The 17,221-nt window shown below is 34.2% G+C and overlaps 1 protein-coding gene across 3 annotated transcripts in view; it reads left to right on the top strand.

Moving 5' to 3' along the window:
- The window catches only part of CCDC171 (coiled-coil domain containing 171), a 157,972-nt gene that overhangs the window by 88,307 nt on the left and 52,444 nt on the right, over positions 1–17,221 (top strand). For all 3 annotated transcript variants that reach the window (XM_032095779.1, XM_032095778.1, XM_032095782.1), the window contains exons 21-22: positions 11,457–11,602; positions 14,284–14,338. In XM_032095779.1, the coding sequence (XP_031951670.1) occupies positions 11,457–11,602; positions 14,284–14,338 (201 nt within the window). The remainder of the gene's footprint in view (positions 1–11,456; positions 11,603–14,283; positions 14,339–17,221) is intronic.

Below are 17,221 nucleotides of genomic sequence, written 5' to 3'. Positions count from 1 at the left end.
GAGTCAAGTTTTCTGGAAAATATGTAAGTAATGACCAGAATGGGAGAAAGAATAAAGTTAAAATTTGTGGTTATGAACTCATTATATGTTTGCATTAACATGAAGGTCAATGCAACAATGCAAAATATTGTAGTATAAGTCACACCAACATAATTTAATTAGAAGCTGTTATTTTGAAAGGATATCAGCATTACTGTTGTGTTACTGTTTCATTTCTCTTCATTTCCTCTTTTGTCCAGTTTTACAAGTTGAATGTCAGTAATAGTTAAGTTTTGAGCAATGTTAGGGTTTTACATTGGAATTTGAACATGCATTCATACCAGGTGAACTTTTTTTTTTTAATTATGCCACTACACAATATTTTATTGGTTGGTATTAAGAATATTATTCAGGTATATTATTTACTATCTTTACATAGCAAGAAAATAATAAAATGATATCCAAATTGCTGCTACTTTACATTGGAGGGAGAATGAAAGTAATTGGCAGTTTATTACAGAGGTAATTGGCAGCTTATTACATTTATGTTCAACCTAACAGATGTAAACATTATTTATCTAATAAATAAGAAAAAGCATCCCTAAGTAAGAAATTTTCATGTTTTATTTTTAACTTGCTGAAGAGTTTAAGATAACTCCGAGGAAAATGCTCTCACCATTAAAACAATTTGTATGTAACAGACTCTGAGAACACTGTTAAAAGTCATGTTTACATAACATCACTTTAGCTAATCTTTGAAAGCTAATTACAGCTAGGAGTTAAGTTCCAGGTAAGAATAGGTTTACCCTTCTCCAAAAAATTATGGAATAAGTTTGTTCATGCTAGTCTGATTCAGTAATCTCATTTCAACAGTCACTTTATGAGTCATGCACTTAGGTGCCCTTCTGGTGGTTTGTGGAAGAAGGCAAGTAACCAAGACAGGTAGACTGGTGCATGGGAATAATGAAATTGTGGAAACAAGAGTCCACAAATCTGGACTGCAAGTTACTTCTCGACAGATGGCTGACACCTTCGGTTTTTTGGTCCAATATATGACTGACTGGCTCACAGTGAAATCCAGAGTGCTTTAGTATTAATAGTGTAGTAACATTGCCTATTTCAGAGAATACTTTTTGTCCTGAGTCTGATCGCTGCACTATAGTACTAAAAAAAAGATAAATCTGACATTCTGTCAAAGTTTAGATAGAGAGAAAATATAACTTAAACAAAGTAATTGCATGAACTCACACATTTTTAGTCTTTTACAAGTAGCTTCTGATATTTTCTGGGTAGTCCATTTGTAGGAACTATTTGCCTCCCTTGGGGGAAGGAGAGAATAGATGGAACAATATGAGGATCTAAAAGCTTAATGGTTTTATTTCTGCATTGTAATTATACTAATAAATACCTCTGTCCATGACCTTAGAATTTATAGTGCAGTGAGAAAGATTTATTGACAAGTAATTTGGAAGAAAAATGGGATTATTATTATTACAGTGTGTGGTTATTAAGCATATGTATTTACATATCATTTATCCCTGTTATTTCAAGACCTTCACCTGTCTTTCAGTTTTCACTCAAAAACACTGAAAGGCTTCTTGGTAAATCCAGTGCCTGGGAGATCTTTTTTGTATTATTGGATCAACTACAAAGTAACTGTGTTACCTTGAGATGTACAGAGGGGATCAATAGATCTTTAAAACAGCATGTGATTTTTTAAAGAGTGTGTTCTAAACCCTATTTTTCCTGGTAGTGTAGATATCAATGTGTAGGACTTTTTGCTATACACATTCTATATCTTCTTGATATAGAAGTCCTTTATACATTTTTTGCTGCTGTTTATCTAGGCTATCTCCAGGGCCTCATCATTTTTCACCTTAGTCATGTTTTCCCATGTTCTCCCTTTCTCTTTTTGTGAAACTAATTCTGCAAATATCTTTATATCTTCTTCTGAAACCATAAGTAAAATCTTTCCAACAGCTATTGAAATATAGTTAAACTGTTGGAATATAATTATGTATCTAACTGGCATAAAACTAAAACAAAAGATGCATTGCTTTGCACCTGTGTTCCCTTGGCTGCATACTATGACACCAGCCATCCCTATCCTTCATATAATTTGATCTTTTAATTTAATTTGACACTCTATTAGGTATTCAGTGATTTTCAAGGGGAAGGTTTTTCAAAATTTGTACCAATTTCAGCTTCCAAAATCTGTACCTATGCTGTCCTCTTTTAATCATGAAGAATATGGACGCTCTTCAAGATTATAGCAGGGCAACAAATTCAAACAGAAATAATTTTTTATGCTGCCTAATTTTTTGTGTTGTCTTTTACAATATGTATTTGTGAAAAATCCAGTGAGTTTCTTATTGCTACAGCTTTTTACTTCTCTGTTAAAAAGACTTAAAAATGTTTCCAAATCTTTGTAGTTAAAGTAAAACCACCTTAATCGTGTTTATTTTGGGGCTTTTGTTTGTTAGTGTTTTGTTTTGTTTTGTTTTGTCTGTGGACTTTACAATAAGAAATTAAGTGATTTTAGAATTATGAATTAAAGATTCTCAATTCTAAGTAGCACTCCCAAGATTTCATTTGTAAATACTACTTCATTGTTATACAGGAAAATTTCTTAGGTGTGAGAATGAAGAAATAAGTGTTCTTAAAAAAAGTTAATCATAATTTACTAAAATAATTGTGTGGTATCACCTAGTGATAGGCATATTTATTGCTGTCATTTCTGTAGGTGAGTGAAATAGGTAACTTTCCAAGTTTTGTACTGTCATGGTACCATTTTGTCTTATAGTTAGGAAATATACCAGAAGAGAAAAATATAAATAATAATTCAATTTTACAGTTGCAGTGATTTATCACTGTCACTGTTTAACTTGCCTGTTTCAGGATCTGTATTTGCCATGCTCAGGGAACTTATTCCTTGTTTTAGCTTTGTATTCTTGTTTGCCATTTGGTATGACTCAAAGCATATCCAGAAGGAAGTGAGACATCCAATCAATATGTCTTTACAGCACTTTGATCTCCTTACTGAATTTTGGGATGTAATATATCTTTGCTGCTTTTTCAAAATAATGATTTAAAAGTTGCCTTTTATGTAAGTTAAATTTTGTTTTATCGTATCTGTTCTTTTCTGCTAAGGTGACTACTCTTCAGTTTTTAATGAAGGGAAGGATAGGGGTTACCTGTATAGAAGAATAGACCTTTTAATACAAAATTTGATATTTATCAATTCTTTCTTATTTTATTGAGGTTTAAAAAGTAAAAGGGATAAAGAGAATCAAGTATACATGTTTTCTCCCTGCAGGTACTTCATGCAGGATGTGGCTGGCCTGATACTCAAATAAAACATTCATGCACTAAATGATACTTGGGGCTCTGTGAAAACACACATACCTTGCATGTATGGTTTGGTCAGAACTCTTTCTGGATGGAAATGCAGTATTTGAATGTAGACTATATAAAGTGATAAATCTTACGAAGCCCACATTAATGTTAGTGCCATGCTAAAAAAAGAGTTTTGTATAATTAATTAATTAATTAATTAATGAAAATCAAAAACTCTTTATGAAGCAAGATCAAACCTTTGTGTGGCACTAATTGACACTCTTGGCATTGCCCCTAACTCCTCAATGCAATGGCTCACATTAATGCACTTGTGTCTGGTAGAATTGTGCAGCAGGCTTTTCCAAGAAAGGGCTGCAGAATAACCTGCAGCAGTAAAAAAACTTAGCTAGGACCACCAGTATATTGAGGTCATTGACAGTATATTTTTGTACTCAGAACTGAACCTTAAGTTCCATTTAGAAATGTCCTTGAAACTGTTCTGACGACTCCTAGTATTCCCATTTTTTGAACCAATGTCTGAAGAGAAGACAGAGACAGGGTACCACAATATTTGTTTCTCAAATTTAGTTCTGAAGCAGAATGCTGTGTCATTTAACCTGACTCTGATGACTTTTTGTCTGTGTCCAGATGGTCCCTAACTTCAGATTGTATTCCTTTTTAAATAAACAATGGGAATTAAATTGTGGTTATTTACTTTGTAAGAAACATTTTGTTGTCATTGTTAATATTTTATTGCTGTTACTTTTTCTTCTTCCTGAATTAACTGAGTGTTACCATTTAGAAATATTCTAAACGAATTTCTGATACAAATATAATGGAAGAGTATTTCTTGAGAACTTGAAATAGTCTCTTCCAGAGCTTAGAAATGTCACTGGTAATACAAGATCATTAAGACCAGTAGGTCATGATCAGAGACAGATGGTTTGAGGCCATGACAGATGAGAGAGGCTATAATGAAATGCAAGAAATTGGTACAATATGTTGTGTCCTCATAGATATACAACTAAATATTTTTATGTTTGTACATGTGATAGAGTAGCACTTTTTAAGTGAAGTCTAAGTGCTGATCGGGTTTTTGTCTTGCATAGTGTGTGTAATGTGCACAATTAGATAATGTGTAGCAAAATTAAACAACAGAATTGCAGAGGGCAGAGCTACAGAGCAGCATCAGAGTTTGCTTGTAATGTTAGTGCCTCACAGGTACATGACAGTTATGAAAAGTCATCTTTTGCAATGTAAACCAGGTGCAAACCATCGTTTTGAAACCTTGGAAATGTACCAACTATAAGGCTGAGGGTCTACCAGGGTAAAAATTGTAACAGTGAAAAAACCTAAGAATATCCTTTTTCTGTGGTACTTAAGTATCTGATTTAAAGGCATGACACTGCCAAAGCACAGAAAATCTGCTGCTTATGGAGGGCTGCGTCTTTTCTAGTCTGTGGCTGCAAAGGGCTAAGTGTTGTGGTGGGAGAGAAATTTACATTTTTAAGGAGAAAAAAGAAGCATTAGTCCTGAGATAGCATGTCAGAAATCGAATAAGGAGTGAATTATCATGTACTCATGTGATCATGCATGTGATTCAAAAATTTATTCTCACTTAACTTCAAGGATTATTATTAAAACTCATAGTTATAAAGGCTGAGTTTTCCTAAAATTGTATTTGTTCTGTTAAGTGGTATAATCTTTCTCTGCAGCTTTCCAGTAATACTAACATAATTCACTTACCTTAGAAGATGATTAAAATTTCTAAATTACAATGTGCATAAATTTTATCATGTACTTCATCATTTTCCAAAAACAGTTTAAAAGTAGGTCTCAATTATTCTCTGTTTGGATTAGTGTATGTCTGAAAGGCCCAGTACATCTTGTTATTCAAAAGGGTCTCCCTCAACAGTCCATGGGGATCTAGGCTATGTGTGGGTAGTTTATATTTTGTAATTACTTCAGTTTAAAAGTTTTGTTTAGTTTTACTTTGAAGCTGAATGAGCATACGATGTGTCCTCTGGAAGAGATTTTATTATGTGGAATTATTCAGAAAAAGCTAATGTGTTTAAATTACTAAGCTCTTTTAATTCACAAAAACTTTAAAGCATATACAATTCAATGACTCCACAAAGCATTTGCAGTCATACTTTGCTAAACATCTTGAGCTAATGCAGTTGAAAAATAGATTCCTTTCTTGTTGATCAGAATAGATTTTCTGTTGAGAAATGTTTGTGCTATAGCAAAGAGATGTTAAACATAGCTGTAAGTCTTTGAGGCACTGTAATCCAGCCTGAATCACTGCAGGTGAGCTGTTTGAGGTACCTAAACTTGCTTGGATGTCTAAGGGCTATGTTTCTGTCAATAAATGAACTGTTGTCTACACGTACATAGGTAATGAATGTAATTTGCTTTCATGACATGAGTCCCTCAAATTTCAAGTAACTTTTGTAAGAAAAATTTCTTGCAAAATGAAAATGTGTGCATTTTCCCTATCCCATCTATTGAATGACTCTCAAATAAAATTTCATTTAAATGTTTCTTAATACTCATGCTCTAGATCTTGTACAGCAGCTGTATATCACAATTGTTTTTAGAGCTACATGTACTGTAATTTAACTCATAATTGTCTTTAAATATTTGAGAACATTTTGATACTGATTTGGATAAACCATAGTTTGTACTCCAATATTATGAGGGTTTTCCATATGAAACAATCACAATCAATTGTATTTGACATTGTGTTAGAAATGTGAAAATACGTCTGCAAGTATGTCTTTATTCACGAGTATTTTGTTGGTTATTTATTAAAATGATTGTGCTGGTTGATATTTCTTTTGCTTAGTAGACCCACTCGTGCTATGTGACCTCATTACACAAGGCACTTACAAAGACATGAAGAACATTTTGCAGCTTGTTAGCTACACTGAGATCTGTAAACTATTTTTAACTGCTTCCATGCTATATCACAATACGTCAGAGAAGAGTCATATGGTATGTTCTTTCTCTCGGTGCCAGCATATGTAAAGATTGCTGTTGTCAGGATGAAGGTCCAGTAGCAGAGGTTGAAAAAATAACTGTTTTCTTCTGCAGTGCAGATACAGCTCATTCAAGTGTCCTTTTGACCAGTCATATTTCTTTTCCTAGTGAAATTTGAAGGACATAGGAAAGCATTTGTTTTTGAAGGGATGTCATGGGTGGTGAGCCACAGTTCTGCTTTGCAAGAACAGATCAGCCACGTGGAGTTCCTTTCAAACTGTTTTAAGACACTACTTCAGACACTGTAAAAACACAGTGAATCCAAATCTAGTATCTTGATAGTTTCTATTTGGGAAGTGTAAATCCATCTTATTTCTTGACATAGGTCCCAATGTACTTTTTAGGTATGTTTGAGTTTTTTTAAGTATTGATGAGAAGTCTCAGTTATGATTTTTTTTTTTGGTCTCAGAACTTTTTCCCTAAGATTTTTAATCCCCTCTTTTGATAGAAGAAGTTTATTTTTATTTCTTCTTGATAAATAAAGATTCTTTTCAAAAAACATCCTGTGGAATTTCAGCTGTATAGTTTGAACTGATGTATTTGGTTTGCATTGCAGGGGTGCACACTAAAAATATGGTAAACATTAAATATTAATGTAACTTGCTGTACCTTTTGCATTTGAACCATTTGAAACTGCAGACTTCTCTAGGTTACTTGTAGACTTATGAAGGGCACTCAGAGACCATTATGTTTGCCAACAAGGATAATGGGAAATGTGTTTCAGCTGGTGAAGGAATGGCTGCTGCCTAAACTTTCTATACTTCTTTTCATTGTGAAATTTTATTAGTTATGTGTGTAGGACAGCTTTCAGAATGTATTTTTAAAAAGTAATATTTTGCATCTAAATAGAGAATATACATATAAAACTTCATCTGAAAGAGAAAATCTTAAATTTCACAAATTAGTTCATAATACATATACTGCAGAGCATTTGCATATTTTGTACTGCTATGTTGTGTCTGTGTAATTTAAATCTAATTTACTAAGCAGTTTGATGTAGCTTTAGTTGATCTTGGAAAATACAGTCTCAGTATAAATGTGTCACACATGTTTTGCATGAATTTAAACTGTGTGGCTGTCATTGTTCATCTAGAGTGATTGTCCATCTGTTATCTTTTGAATAGAGTGCCTTTTTATGCGTAAAGAATGACAATGTTAAACTTTGATTTCTTTTTGTAATGGGTTTTGAATAAAAAGATTCCTTACTGCAAAACCTAAACTTGTTAAAGGAAGCTTATGGAAGGAGCAAACCAACAGGAGCAAACCAATGAGATTTTTCTTCAGTGTTATCAATTGCTTGCTGTTCTCTCTAACAAATGTTTTTTCATGCTTAATTTGTGAGAGAAAAAAAGTGTAAATCTAAATGTCTCTAATGGAAACTCCTTCTAACGATTCTGATGAAAACTCAACTGATCGCTGAGATTTTGGCAGACTGGAGAGGAAGGAGCACAGTGATGTCTGAATTAGCACCCAAATGCCTGAAAACCTGAGAAAGACAGATAACTGGCATTTTACGGAATGTTAATAAATCGGAGTTTAGCTTCTAAGTTGGTTCAGAATCACTTGTACTTGAAAGTGAAAGCTCAGCATCTTCACAGAACTATGTGCAAACATACTAGGTTTTTAAAACCTTCATTCTTCTTATCATAGTTAGCCTCAACTTTCTAACAGTTGTAATTGTCCACAGAAAACATTTCAAGATAAATGCATTATCAGGTTTTGAAATTTTCTTATTTTTGTAAATACTAAGACCTGGGGGGCAAAATAAGGGCTATATTGTGGATTAAGTGAAATATCTCAAGGCTGTGCTTTTCTGATAACTGAACCTGAAGTGACCTTTCTCAGACACAATTACAGAGCTGTATGTTTTTCCTTTAATTTCATCAGGGGTTTAATTAGTATACAAATAAAACTTCCCTTATCTTCCTTTCTACCTAATTGGCTTGTCTTTGCTTATATATGAAGAATGTGAAAATGGGCTGTAATTAGGGTGACCGTGTTAACCTTTTTTTCTCAAATGTACTGTTGCCTAAAGGCCTCAAAGCCTAAAACCAGTGCTTTGGATTATTGCTTTGCAATCACTATGGCTCTCCCATAGGTTTTCTCATGAGCAGAAGGGCTTTGGGTGCTGCAGGTTCCCACTGCTTAACGGGATCTTCATTCTTCTGCCCACTAAATGTTTATTGATTATCTCCCTGCTCCACACTCAGCCTCCAACAACTTAATATCAGGTGACAGTCAGGAGAGTTCTCCAAGTAATTAGAGTGGAGCATTGAGGGAACAATTAGGAGCAGAGTTATTAAACTTGATTTATCCTATTCTCTCCTGAACACTTTCTTGGATATCAGAACATCACACTTTCACAATCTACCCTAGCTGAGAAATTAGTGGCTAACCTGCTGCTTATCATTGTTGCCTCGCTGCCTTGAGGCACACCCTCTTGGTTTCAGTCACTCAGCTGGAAATATTAGAGTCCATAAAGTTTATCAAGGGTTTTAATTAGATCAATCTGAAGAAGCAAAAAAAGAGGCTTACCAGCCATTATTTTATAATACACCACATTGTATTTGAACATTTCCAAGGCTTGACTTTAATCCACAGTAGCAAGAAGCTTCAAGTAATTGCCAAAACTGCTTTTGGAGTGCTAAAATCAGTTTCCATTTTGCTTAGATATTGCAATACTTACTACTAGATAAAGTCTGAATCCTTTGGAGATTTCTGTAAATAAATATTTTGATTTATTTTTGAATATAATAGAGCAGCTCTTTAGTGAGATACTTGATTTAACCATTTCTATATTGCTTCATCACCAGCTAGTGTGGATTGCTGGCCATGCCCTTAAAAAAGTTAGGCCCTGCTATTGCCTCATTAATAGGCATGTGCTTGCAATGAGTAACCTAGATTAGTTAGCAGCTCTCAGATTTTTACTAGTGGGTCTTTTCACTTTGGGTCAGTAATGAAAGCTTTATGTAGGAGCAGACAACTCTTCGACCCCTGCAGAAGGATAGCTATAAGAAAAATGAAAAAAATATGCACAGTGTTCCTATTATCCTGTCTTTCTCTACTCTTTTAGACTGCTAGGATCTTGGAGCTAAAATGGGTTCAAGAGCATCTACATCAAAAATGTCTTACATCAAAATAGTTGCACAAATGACTTAAAACTAGGTTTTTCAATCAGGTGGGAAACTGGGTTGGACCAAACACTGATAACAGAGACCTTGTTCTGTGTTCAAATACATTCTGTTTGTCAAAGGTGGGAATATGGGTGGGGGGTGACTTGACTTGGTTTTCAGAACTCTTTCCTCTATGTTAAAAGCAAACAGTAAACACAATAATTGGAAGAAGATAATGCTCTTTGGTTTTGAATTAGAGATGGATCCCTTTATTCATGCTATTCCGCATTTGGGTTCTTGGAAATAACATTTCTGAAAATCTGATAATTCACAAATTCATCTGTTCAGACAGGGATTTGATAGTTGCCAGTGGCTTTAGGGTAGAATTTTTGAAAGCAAGACTTCTGGTTTTGAATATCCTTGTGCAGTGCATGAATGATATCTGTGTGTTTATCTTTTCTTAGGGGAAATATATCAATTGTTTATTGAAAATAATGATGTAAGAGTCAGAATAGAGTTATTCAACCTGCAGTCATTTGAGCAAGAATCATATTAACATTTCTGGGTTTAGAGTTTCTTAAATAAACTTCAAATTTTTTTTTCTTATAGTTGTGATTAATTTCAACCTAGCTTTTGTAAATTCCTGAACAAGAGTTCAAGCAGTGGTGCTGTACCTTCAAAATACACCACCATTGAAGTAACTGGTTGCCTTTTCTCTTTAGGAATGTTAGAAGAAAACTTATGCCAGTCCACAGATTACAGTTTATTTTGCAGGACTATGCAGTCCTATGATATACATTGCTATTTTATAGAAATTATCTCTATTGTAATGCTTTTTGAAGTGCCTCTGGCCCTTAGATAGGTCTGAAACTTCTTCAGATTAGTTGAGTTTTCAGTGCCCTCCAAATTTTTATCAGCATTTTGTATATACTATTCTTCATACTCATCCACAGCATAATACATCTCCATGTTTCACAGACCAGGACAAGTACTCATGAGTACAAATCATGCAGAGCATTCTTAGAATTTAAGCAGAAAACATACCCATAAATTTTTGAAAAAAGGTGTGCAAGAGCTCAGTCTTGCAACTATGCAGCCTTCTCTTCCGCATTGTTTTAGAATATATCAGGAAATACGCTATTTGTGAAAGAATGTTTATAACCGCCTATTATAATTTCTTTCTAAAAAGGCAATTAACAGCTGTAAGTAAAATGTAAAATTTAACAAATCATGCAATCAAATTATTAGTACTCCAGTCTATAAATGTATTGATTTATCCCAGCAGAAAGGAGAAACAACCAGCCAGGTTCTGTATTAATTAGTCCTGTGTGCTATTTTTCATCTATTGGATTAATCTGAATTGATTAAAGTATGTTGTGTTAATTCTAAGCCAGAGAGAAATGTATAAAAATACACATACTATTTTGCATATTGGAAAACTAATCTTAAAATAGTGAAAGCATGATAAAATAGTGAGCTATTCTTAGCAGGAAGTGCAGCAAAATTGTACTTGATGCACTAGCAGAGAATATGAAATTATTTATTTTACTGAAATTTCTGAACAGTGCAGAATAATTAAATAAATGCTTCTTTGTTTATTCCCTTTCTTTGTGAATTCCTTTCTTTAAGTTTATTTTAAATTAAGTTTTGACAATATTCTGTTGTTCTTTAAGCTGTACTCTTGATTATTTCCTTCATGTTTAGATCTGGTATTTGTAAATACAGCACTTGTAGCATATTATATGTCCCTGCTTGATCCAAAAATCATTTTATTTCATAAATATAGTTGTACACAGTCAGTATACTAAAAACTGGGAGGTTCTGAGTCAGTAATGTTTTTGCTAGAGAATTCATAAAACCTTAGTATGCAATGGTCCAAATGTACTTCACAGTCAGTCTGTTTTCCACCTTGTTTAATAGCCTATGGCATAAACTGAAGTTAATTATTTGGGCTGACAAGTAACTCTGCTTTCTGTCTGCTTGCAGAGTCTCTCCGAGGCAACGATGGAGCTGAGAAGAAGAGATCGATTTCTGCGTCAGCAAAATAGACTTCTTACCCAGCTGGAGCAGGACAAGCGTCGACTGAGCGAGAGCATCCGTGATGCAGAGAGTGCCCTCTGCACGGCAGCGAAGTGAGCACTGGGACCTTGGGGAGATCACTTAAAACAGACAAAAGATCAATTCTTACTTTCATGCACAGGGTTTTAGCCTTCGCTAATGTAATGCTAGAAAACAAAAGTACATCTGCCTCTCTTTGAAATTCAGTGATAGTCTTCGAAAAAGAAAACTGTTAGTTCAAGATACTACATGTTACATTTTCTGTAGTTATCCCATAATAGTGCTACAAATTCTTGGTCCTGAAATAGCATAAGCATTTTGTCTGCCAATTACCTTACTGATTTGACAACACCTCTTTGGTAGATCCTTCACATTCTGTTTACTTAAAAAATGATTGTTTGTTCTAAAGGGGCTGAAACCCATTTTGGACCTAGTCTTATCTGTGGAATACTATAGATATTTCTGCTGATTTCAGAAAGTTTTGGATTTAGATGTAAACCCTGTGCCTTTTTGTACTATAACTTGAAGAGTGGAAGGAAATGTTCAGGGAGCATTTTTGAAAATATTTGTAGTCAAAAGCTGTTCCATTGACTTGAATGAGATTATTACTAACCTTTTAGAGTTATATAGTCAGATAAATTATAAATCCTTTCAGACTTTTTAATCTATTTCTGTTACAGTAGTATGCACTTTGAATATTATTGGTTCATGGCCTAGATTTAAAAAAAGTTCAATTTAAAATTAAAATTTCTCATTATACCTGGAGTATATTTGACCTCTGAAGAACAATAGTTTAGAAGCTTTAAGGGGTTTATGCGCCAGCAAAAGAATGTAATTAATATAGTGATATATTTAACAAGCTAATTAAAATGACAATATATTTGGTATAAATGTATCAAAGCAGATTATGACCCGAAGAAGGATTTGTTCTCAAAAGCTTTCCCCTTTTCACCCTAGCCCAACCTATATTATGCACTCCAGTAAGGATCGTTCCCTATGGCCATCCTTGTATTTAGAAAAGGTTTTTCTATTGTGAAAATTCCCAAACCAGTCATTGTTCTACCAACTCTTCATAACAAGTGCAAGTGTCTTTTTTTTCCTTTGGAACATGTAAGCAAAGTGAATAGACTTTGGTCTTATCCAGAAAATCTTATTTTAATATCTATTCCATGACCTAGGTGATTGTAAGCAATGCATGGGTGTCTTTCAATTTCTTCCCTAAATTTTTGTGGAGCTTTAAAAGACAGTAAGATGTCTAGCTTGTTCTGAGAATGGCTGTCTTGATTTTCTTTTAGTGGTGGCCAACAGTTCTTTCCACTTTTCTCCTGAGTAAGAAGCAATATTAATAAAAGTGTCTGAAACAGTGAACCTGACAAAAATTCAGTAGGCTTTTGGTAATTTCTCTGTATTGTGGTTTAACCCCAGCCAACAACCAAGTACCCTGTCAATCTAGTCCAAAGAAAGGCAGGATCCTGAAAAAAGAAAATTCTGTGTGGCCTTATTAGAAGTGTAAAAGCCAGTTCTACACTTCTGGCCACCTTCCTGTATTTTCTGTTAAGATAATATGAATCAAGAAATGACAAAGCAGCATTGATTCCATGGGGAAGAATGCCATGATTTTGACTGGAGAAAAAGAGGCTGAGAGAAGACCTTATTGCTCTCTATAGCTACCTGAAAGGAGGTTGTAGTGAAGTGGGGCTTGGTCTGTTCTCCCAAGTAAAAAGTGATAGGACAAGAGGAAATGGCCTCTGATTGTGTCAAGAGAGGTTTATATTGGATATTAGGAAAAAATTCTTCCCTGAGAGGATTGTCAGGCATTGGAACAGGCTGCCCAGGGAAGTTGTGGAGTCTGGAGGTATTTAAAAGATGTGTAGATGAGGACTTTGGGGACACAGTTTGGTGGTGGGCTTGGCAGTGCTGGGATAATGGTGGGACTCAGTGATCTTACAGGTCTTTTCCAACCTAAATTATACTGATTCTGTGAATTCTGGTTTAGGTATTGTAAAAGCTCAAACCAAATATACACATAACTGGCAAAATAAAAGACAGTCCTGAAATACCAAGGTGTATTATTAGGTGTAATTTCTTCTGATCCTTATCCCACAGAGGGTAATAGAAGAGAACTAAACCACTACACTGCTTTTCTGGCATGGATTCCTTTTGACTTCCTATGTTGTTTTGTTGGTCATGCTGTCCTTTCTCCTTAGTCATACGGTATTATGCAACTTCAGTTCTATTTCTGTCAGTCGTGAGTTGAGGCCAAGGTTCTTCATGACAGCATAACTAATGAAAGCTGTCTTTCTTACTGAAGCCCTAATCTACAAAAGGGCATTAGAGAATTGTTTCATTCTCCAAACCTCCCTATTGTAAGGATAGGATCCTTGGCTGGACTTTTTTGGGCAACGTATGAGAATGCACTCTCTTCCTGCTAGAAGACTCCATTCAATATGCCCTTAATATCTAAAACTCTCCAAGAACACATTAGTTGTTCATTAATATGCCCATAATTACAGCTAGTTTAATTGGTAGTCCACAACAAAAGCAAATTTCATATAGAAACATGCCAAATAGTGGTACATAAACTATTTCTTAAAGTTTGCATTGGGGATATAAAAAGGAGAGACAAAAACATAATACTTAAGAGTTACCAACAATTATTTGAAAAGACATGATAGCTAAAAAGTAGCAGAAAATTAATTTCTAAATCAGTTGAGTTTCAGTTCTATGATCTACCTCTTTTTTTCTCTTGTAATAGAGATAAAGAATTGATCATTAGTCATATGAAATCTGTGGAAGACACTCTGCATAAGGTAAGAATTTAAAGTGATTCCTCTGATTTGTAATTCTAAACATATCAAAGTTTTACCATTGCTTTTGCTCAGGGAAGGAGAGGAGTAGAAATTCTAAAGTGGCTTCTTTTCCTTAGAGTTTGTTTCCACTTTCAACTTCTTTTATGCTAAAAAACTATTCATTTTTACTGAAATAAAATAAAATTTTATAGTACACAAACTTCTTATTTTTAATATAAAACTTACTACAAAATCCACTTTCCTTCCCTTAATCACTGAGAGCACTATTTCTGGTTACCAAGTGAAGACTATTGAACATCCAAACAGCTGACAATTTCTGTGGATCTGCTGTGTAAGTCAGAGGTCATTTGGTGATGTTACATACATGGTGGCCATAAAACATATGGCTTTGTGCATGCTACTTTAGTCTTTGATATATGATAAAAAAATAAGGAAAAGAGTAAGTTGTAACCTGCAGTCAGAAGCTTCATGATATTTTTTGAGGACATTTTTTAAATTGAGTAATAATCTTAAGTAGTCTCTGTGACTTGCACTATTTTGCCCTGGTATAGCATCATTTGAAATTCCAACAAAGCTTTATATATTAATTATTTAGGTGAAAGGACTGGTTTTAACTGTAGCTCTAGTTGTTGATTGCTGTCTTAACTGTTTTCAGTCTAGAGCAACACAGAGCAAAGTAAGTGTTTTTATTACCTTGGAGTGTTAATTTCCCTTATCACATCTTGAATTCACAGCAACATGGGAATCTATTCTTCATTTTGGTTTTTGTGTTCACCAAAACTAATTTAATTTTCAGATACTTTTTTCAAGTCTTTCTTTCCTTTAATGTTCAAGAAAGTGACAGAACCTAAAACTGTGTATTTTAGCTGCAGCAAACTGTGCTGGTAGAGACTGTCTTTCTTTTTGCTCCCACGTTTTTCCTACTGGCTTCTCTTAAGCTTGAAAATTAATGTCATGCAGAAAGTGTTGCGTTTTTTCAGTAAGAGGTACATGTAATGTCCTTGGCATTCAGAATTTGTTGTTCTGGATTGCAAGGTTACATTTTGGTTTTGAAAGCAATGCACAAAGATTGCAGTGTTTGGGGAAAGGCTATAGAGAAGGTCACATGCTTAGTAATGATTAACCTGATGCAGTGAATTGATTGAGAAACAGCCATCTATTTTTTGAAAATTTTAGTTACCATATTGCTTCTTAATTTTTGGTGTACATAGTTCTTCGGCCCACATAGCACATTAGTGAGTAGCAAAATAATTTATCCTTTCTGGTTTGTCAACCTAAAGAATGAGGAAAACATAAGAATTAGAAACGTCAGGATGCTCCTTTCAGGAGGAACTAAAAAAAATTAATTGTAAATCATTCATAATTTGATGTACCATTTCTCCTAGAAGAACAGAGGTAAGTTATTGATTTTGTTTGGGAAATATCTGAAATGTAAACCCTACATCATAATGGTAACTAATTACCTAGCATTAGTGAACATGGCTTGTGTGTAAACTATAAAGTTTACACTGTTATTTTTAAAGGGTTTCTCACTCAGTGAACAATCAGAATGTGAAGAAGTGGATTAAGTACTAGTAAAGGAACCATAAGCCTATCTTACTCCACTAGAAATTCTGGGAATTACTTTCGTTTTAAGAAAAGAAAATGGTTAAAGTTCAGAATCATCTGAAGTTGGACTAGTACTACTATTAACTGCAGTTATACTTACGGGAGTTTGAAATTGAAGGTTTTGATATTTCTGTGTTGATGTATTCACGAGCAAATATCCACAAAATTCCACTGCATCACTTCAAAATCTGTATTATTAATGCATAATGCTAAATTTTTACCTATAGATCTCAGAGGGATTTTACAGACATCCTTAGTAATCTTAGTTAGACTCAGGATAAGACAGTATACTCTGGTCCGTTAAAGTGGCCTCATTCCTGTCTGTATTCTATCCCTACAAGAATTCCAGAAGTCAGCAATGTAGGTACTAGATCATCTGCCTTTGGGTATACCGGGGTGTGACATTCAGCAAACAAAGTAAGAGAAATCAGAGCCGAAGGAGACAATCTCTGTGCATGCTTCTAATATACCGCTAGACCGGGGATCATTTACACCACTTTCTGCCCCACACGGTGACTGGATGGAACATCTAGTATCATACATTTGACTTTGCCGAAGCATGCTTGTGCCCAGAATGATTCTTTCAAGACCATTGCAGAACTACCTTTTTAATCTTCATGAATATTTATGAAGCATAACTGTTGAAGAGCTTGAGCACTGGATATGCTAAGAGTGAAAATATTTTTAGCAACTAGTTCTGTGTCCTTCATAAATTACAAGATGTTCTGTTGAAGGTTATTTTTTGTCTTTTCTTGGGTCTTGTCACATTAGCAATCTTTATCCTACTCCTGGAGCTGAATTATTTCCACAAAAGTTCCTGATAAAATAAGAGAACTTTTCTTCATCTTACACCATCTAAATATTATGGACAAATACCTAAATGCAAAGTGGATGTTTTAACAAATTAAAAAAACCAAAATAGAATATCACCAAGGGCAAACAGAGACCTTAAGAGGATTATGGTTTGTTTCAGTTTTATTCTCAAAATACTGAAGATTACAAAACGGTAATAGCAAAATGACAGCAACAGAAATAAATAAAATTTTTCCGAAAGAGTTCTGAAAGGAAATTCCATCTACTTGACATTCAAACATAAAGAGTTTTCTTAAAAAGTCTTCTTATAAAAAGAAAAAACATTTAAGAACATGTCATTTTTAAACCCATGGGCAGTCCTTTATTTATGTATGAAAAATAAGTTATTTCTTGAAACACTTTCCCCTCGAAAAGTTGAGCTTATTTTTGTTATAAATAGACCCTTGTTATGCTTGCTGATAA

This window comes from Corvus moneduloides, chromosome Z (assembly GCF_009650955.1).
Source record: "Corvus moneduloides isolate bCorMon1 chromosome Z, bCorMon1.pri, whole genome shotgun sequence".
NCBI classification, from domain to species: Eukaryota; Metazoa; Chordata; class Aves; order Passeriformes; family Corvidae; genus Corvus; species Corvus moneduloides.
This window is presented reverse-complemented; position numbering and strand designations above follow the sequence as displayed.